General features: G+C 43.9%; 1 protein-coding gene across 1 annotated transcript; it reads right to left on the reverse strand.

The window, feature by feature from the left end:
• Nucleotides 1–1,237: 1,237 nt before the first annotated feature.
• LOC138908977 (uncharacterized) lies at nucleotides 1,238–4,172 on the reverse strand. Its single transcript, XM_070199852.1, has 4 exons — nucleotides 3,569–4,172; nucleotides 2,096–3,106; nucleotides 1,519–1,817; nucleotides 1,238–1,363 (listed from the first exon to the last, which is right to left on the reverse strand). The coding sequence occupies exons 1-4, from the start codon at nucleotides 4,170–4,172 to the stop codon at nucleotides 1,238–1,240; spliced, it is 2,040 nt and encodes a 679-aa protein (XP_070055953.1).
• Between the last annotated feature and the right edge of the window lie 2,386 nt (nucleotides 4,173–6,558).

Raw genomic sequence — 6,558 nt, forward strand, 5'->3', positions numbered from 1 at the left:
CCCTTAGAAACATTCGTCCTCGAATGTCTACTCTTAGATAATTTGGAAAAATTTTGCTAGAGTCTCCTCCGTACACTAGACTAAAACCACCTGCACGCAGCCAGAAAACATGCTATACATGCCACACTTGGCCTCACATAGCTGTCTATTATAAATTCTAAACGTCAAATATAAGAGCTTACCTGATGACCTACCGGTTTGAATAGAGCTGTGTTGAGGTACCCCACCTCGAGCCATATATTCAGTTTGAAATAGGTAGGGGTATTTAGACTTCATTTCTTCCTCCGCTTTCCACGTCATCTCTTCCACATTCTTTCTTCTCCATAAAAACTTTATGGAGACTATTTCCTTATTCCGTAACTTGCGGATTTGTCGGTCTAGGATGGCAACCAGAATTTCCTCGTATGAATAGTCCTCCATAATTTGTACATCATCTGTGGACACCACTCGGGTATGATCGTCAATGCACATCCTTAGCATGGATACGTGAAAAATTGGATGGACAGACTCCAATTCTGTGGGCAGTTCTAACTCATAAGCTATTTGACCCACTCTTTAAATGATTCTATAAGGCCTAATATACCGTGGGCTAAGTTTGCCTTTCTTGCCAAACCTCATCACACCCTTCATAGGTGACACCTTTAAGAATACCCAGTCATTAGCCCCGAACTCTAAATCTCATCGCCGCACGTCAGAATATGACTTCTGACGACTCTGAGCTGTCAACAGTCACCCCTGTATGAGCTTTACTTTTTCTATGGCCTGCTGAATCAAGTCTGGCCCATGCAACCTAGATTCTCCAACATCAAAACACCCTATATGAGATATGCACTTACGCCCATACAAAGCCTCGTACGGAGCCATCTGGATACTGGAGTGGTAACTATTATTATATGCAAACTCGATAAGAGGTAGATGTTCATCCCAACTTCATTTAAAATCCCACACACATGCTCGTAACATATCCTCGAGCATCTGAATTATGCGCTCGGCTTGTCCATCAGTTTGTGGATGAAAAGTTGTGCTGAGATTCACCTGAGTTACTAGACCTCTCTGAAATGACCTCCAAAAATGTGCCATAAACTGGGCCCCATAGTCAGATATAATAGATACTGGTACTCCGTGTAGTCGCACTATCTCCTTAATATATAATTTTGCATTTGTATATATAGATCTGACCGGTAGGAAATGAGCTAATTTCGTGAGCCTATCGACTATCACCCATATGGAATCGAATTTATGATGAGAATAAGGTAAACCCGTGATAAAGTCCATGTTTATCGCCTCCCATTTCCATGTTGGGATCTCTATAGTCTGCATTAGCCCTCCGGGCTTCTGGTGCTCTATCTTCACTCGCTGGCAACTAGGGAACTGAGCGACATACTCAGCAATGTTCTTATTCATATCGTCCCACCAACACACATCCTTAATGTCATGATACATCTTCGTCAACCCAAGATGAATGGAGTACCACGAATGATGTGCCTCTGACATAATCATGTCTCGTAGCCCTGCTACATCTGGAACACACAAACGACCTATGTATCTGAGAACCCCATCTCCCTTGAGTTCTAACAATGGCTCCTTCTGCTGCGGAACTCGCACTCTCAACTTGACCAACTCTGAATCCTCGTACTGCCTCTCCTTTACTTCAGTTATGAGGGATGATTTTGCAGTATTGTGGAGTACAACTCCACCATTGCTAGAGTCTACTAACCAAACCCCCAAACAAGCAAATTGATGAATCTCTCTAGTTAATTGTCTTTTTTTGGCCTCTACTCGGCGTCTTAAGGCGTCTGCTACAACATTAGCTTTCCCTGGATGGTAGAAAATGTTAACATCATAATCTTTCAATAACTCAAGCCATCGCCTCTGTCGCAAATTCAACTCTTTTTGCTCGAAGATCTATTGTTGGCTTTTATGATCTGTGAATACATCAACATGAACACCATATAAATAATGCCGCCATTTCTTAAATGCATGGACAACCGCTCATGCTTCCTTAACTACCTTGAAGCATACGCAATTACTTTCCCACGTTGTATCAGGACACATCCTAACCCGACACCTGAGGCATCACAATAAATGGTATAACCATCTGGACCCTCTGGAAGTGCTAGAACTGGTGCTGAAGTCAACCTATTTTTAAGCTCCTGAAAACTCCGCTCACAAGCCTCCATCCACTGAAACTTAGTTTCTTTCTGCGTCAACTTTGTTAATGGTGCTGAAAGAGAAGAAAAACCCTCTACGAACCTCCGGTAGTATCCTACTAAGCTTAGAAAGCTATGAATCTCTGTCGGAGTGGTGGGTCTAGGCCAGGATTTCACAACCTCAATCTTCTGAGTGTCTACCTTTATACCTCCATCGGATACAATGTGCCCCAAGAATTCTACAGACTTCAACCAGAACTCACATTTATAAAACTTTGCATAAAATTTATTATCACGGAGGGTTTGGAGTATCGCTCGCAGGTAGTCCACAAGCTCATCCTCTGAACGTGAATAAACCAGAATATAATCAATAAAGACTATCACAAACAGATCTAAATATGGTTGGAATAGGCTGTTCATCAAGTCCATAAATATGGCAGGTGCATTCGTCAACCCGAAGGACATGACAAGGAACTCGAAGTGGCCATATTGGGTCCTGAGAGCTGTCTTGGGAATATCTCTCTCCCGAACTCTAACCTGGTGGTACCCCGACCTCAAATCTATCTTTGAAAAGAATCTAGCTCCTTGCAACTGATCAAATAGGTCGTCTATCCTTGGAATTGAATACTTATTCTTAATAGTTACCTTGTTCAGTTTCCTATAATCGATACTCATCCTCAGCGAGCCATCTTTCTTCCGTACAAATAGTACCCATGCACCCCAAGGTGAGGTACTGGGTCTGATGAAACCTTTCTCCAGTAAATCTTTTAACTGCTCCTTCAACTCCTTCAATTCGGCAGGTGCCATTCTATATGGAGAGATGGATACTGGTTGAGTTCCCAGAAGAAAATCGATGCCAAAATCAATATCTCGCTCTGGAGGAATACCTGGAAGTTCATCTGGGAATACATCTGCGTACTCTTTTACTACTGGAATAGACTGAAGTGTAGGTATCTCTGCATCCACATCTCTAACTCGCACAATATGATAAATGCACCCTTTTGCGATTATTTTCCTCGCTTTCAGATAGGAAATAAACATACCTCTGGGTGTCGCTGTATTACCTACCCACTTAAGGACTGGCTCACCCGAAAAATGAAATCTAGCTATCTTTGCTCGACAATCAACTGTGTCATAGCAAGATGCCAACCAGTCCATGCCCATGATAGCATCAAAATCCAACATCTCTAGCTCAGCTAGGTCGGCTGAGGTCTGACGACCACAAACTGACACCATACAACCTCGGTAAACCCGTCTAGTGATAATCGATTCTCCGACCGGTGTAGATACCGCAAAAGGATCACTTAGTATTTCAGGTACTATACTAAACTTCCCCGCGACAAATGGTGTAATACATGATAAAGTAGATCTTGGGTCTATCAAGGCATAAGCATCATGAGAGCAAATGGTCAACATACCTGTCACAACGTCTGGTGAGGATTCCTGGTCCTGTTGACCCGCTAACGCATAACTACGATTCTGTTTACCACCTGAACTGAAACCTCTACCTCTGCCTCGACCTCTACCAGCCGAAGACTGAGACTCGCACCCTGAAGGATGCACAGACATAGATGATCCTGTTGCTGAATTCGCTGGTTGTGCCATACCCCCAGAATTTCTATTTCGGAAATCTCGCATCATATGCCCCGGACGTCCACATGTATAACAAGCATCAGAACTGGCTCGGCATTGGCCCAAGTGTCCTCTACCGCAGATGGCACACTGCGGCAAAAATGGCGATGTCTGCCCCGAACCTTGCTGTCGCTGCAAACCTGATGCTTGGGAGCTTTCACCTGGTCCTGACTGAGTATAGCGGTCATAACTGTAACCCTGTAGTTGAGGTGGAGGAGATCTAGGTGGCCGTTCGAAGTACTGGGGCCTGTAACTACCCTGAGACTGCTTCTGAGACTTGGAAAATCTCATCCTCTTAAGCTGTCCTGAGTCAGTCCTCTCCGTACTTTGCTGCCGACGCCTACCCCTTCCTATATTCTTGGCAAATGCCTGAATCTGGGAGATATCCATACTATCTTGTAATGCAGTGGTGGCACATGCCTCGGTCAACTTTGGGGCCAACCCTACTATAAACCTGTGGATCGTGTCCCGCATAGTAGGTACTATGGATGGTGCATATCTGGCCAATGAGTCAAAATAGAGACTATACTCTCAAACATTCATATTCCCCTACTTGAGGGCTAGAAACTGATCGACTCAGGCCTGTATGATCTCTCGCGGTAAGTACTGGTCAAGGAAGGCATCTGAAAAATTCTCCCAAATATCAGGAGGTGCATCACGTCCCCTGGACCTTTCCCATCCCTCGTACCAAAGGATGGCTATATTTCGGAGTCGAAAAGCTGCTAGCTCAACTGCCTCTTTCTCTGTGGCATGCATAACCCGAAAGATCCTGTGAAGTTGATCTATTAAATCCTGCAGGTCCTCCCTCTGATCTGTCCTCGTGAACTCTGGGGGACTAAAAGTAATAAACTCTCGGACCCTTGAACTCCCAAATCCCTCAGAAGGTCCTGCAGTAGCGGATGCCCTAGCCTGTTGCTGGGTAGCTATCAACTGTGCCAACAAATGCACTGCACTCCTCAAGTCCTAATCTGATGGAAGGGGGGGGGGGGAACTGGATGTGCGGTCTCCCTTGGAATCTCCTCAGGTGGCGGAGTAGCCGGTAATGGCTGAGTAGGGGTCTCTCCCTGGGCCTCCGATTGGGCCCCATCTACTGGGGGTGCCCTGCTAGTCCCCTCACCTACCGCTGTTTCTCTCCTCTGGCTAGCCGTAGTCTTCCTAGTTACCGTCATATGTGCATGCAAATGCCAACACGTAAGTTTAACTCAAATTTTCTATAACTCAATTCTACAACACAATTTAGATTTGAAAGAAGGGTAACCAACTCCTAAATGCCCTGTAGTCCCCTGCTTATATAATGTGGTGCACCACACATCTATAAACAAGACCCTACTAGACACAGCTTGTAGACTCCCTAGGACAGAACTACTCTGATACCACTTTTGTCATGCCCCGAACCTGTGGGGGCGAGACCGGCACCCGGTGCCTCGCCTATCCTTGCGTACAAACTTGTGACTAAGGAACTCTGAACATGTGATGTCATACTTTGTCCATGGCCCACATTGAAAGAAAACTGCGAATGCTGACTAAATATCAATATAAATCTGGGCCGATAAGGCCGTCATAACTACTACAGCTAGCAAACCAACAAAATATGCATAAAAGGCCTACCAGCCCAACATACTGCACTAACTGACAGGATATATCTACAGGCCTCTACTGATGGATGTACTGTGATCGGAATAGGGCCCTGAACTACTCATAACCTATCTACATACATACACAAGATGTACATAAAACTTCTAGACCCGATAACCCGAAGGACGGGGAGCTTACCGATAAAGCTGAACTCAGGCAACACCTACTGAGGAGGTCTACCTATCTGTCTGTTTGAACCTGCAAGCATGAAATGCAGCACCCCCAGAAAAGGGACGTCAATACGAAATAATGTACCGAGTATGTAAGAAAATATACTAAAAGCTGAAACCGAACTAATAATATAATAAGTGAAAGCAACTGGAAGTCAAAGATAATCTGAAGATATGCTTACCTGCTGATACTGACTCAACTTTCTCAATATAGTAAGTAAAATAGTTGTCCGGCCCTATAAGGCTCGGAATAAATATATATATAACTTCTCTGCCATAGTAGGTTCGCTCATAGGCGCTCGGCCATACTAGGCTCTGTATCTTGCCCAACTGGGCTCGCTCATAGGCGCTCGGCCACAGTAGGCTGGGTATATAACTTACCATTGATCAGAGGTTGCCCAATAGGGGCCTGCCTATCGATAATAGCTTGATGGTAATGAAAATACTATAATACTGTATATATAGATTCTCTGCTCTCGTGACTGGAAAAAAGAAATACTCAATTGGATATGATGTCCCGATAAGGAAAATACTGTAACTTACAAGACTAGGAAAATATACGTAAATTCCGGGATATGAATATTTCTTAATGCCTCGTTATCAAACTCGTGTAATTACGCGATCATGCCAAAATGAAGAAAGGGCTTAGCCTTAACATACCTGGATTAGGGAAAAGTCCGTATGATGTTCTTGGAAAAGGTTGCACCGTACTCCTTTAGAACCGCAAAAGTTTACGTTGCAATGATTTCAATAATTATCGTTGGATTTTTGTATAGGAATTTGGAAGAATCACGTTGCTAGTGTAAGGTTTAGAATCTGATTTGAAGTCTTTTTGAGAATGAAATTTATTGAAAGGTTGTAAGAATGGCTAACGTCCCCCTTTCTGATTGTAGTATTGCTTTGTATGGAAATTCTTAGAATTGACATGTCTTGTACTTAGTAGATTAGGTTGCCACCTATTTAAAATTGAT

This window comes from Nicotiana tomentosiformis, chromosome 1 (assembly GCF_000390325.3).
Source record: "Nicotiana tomentosiformis chromosome 1, ASM39032v3, whole genome shotgun sequence".
Classification (NCBI taxonomy): Eukaryota; Viridiplantae; Streptophyta; class Magnoliopsida; order Solanales; family Solanaceae; genus Nicotiana; species Nicotiana tomentosiformis.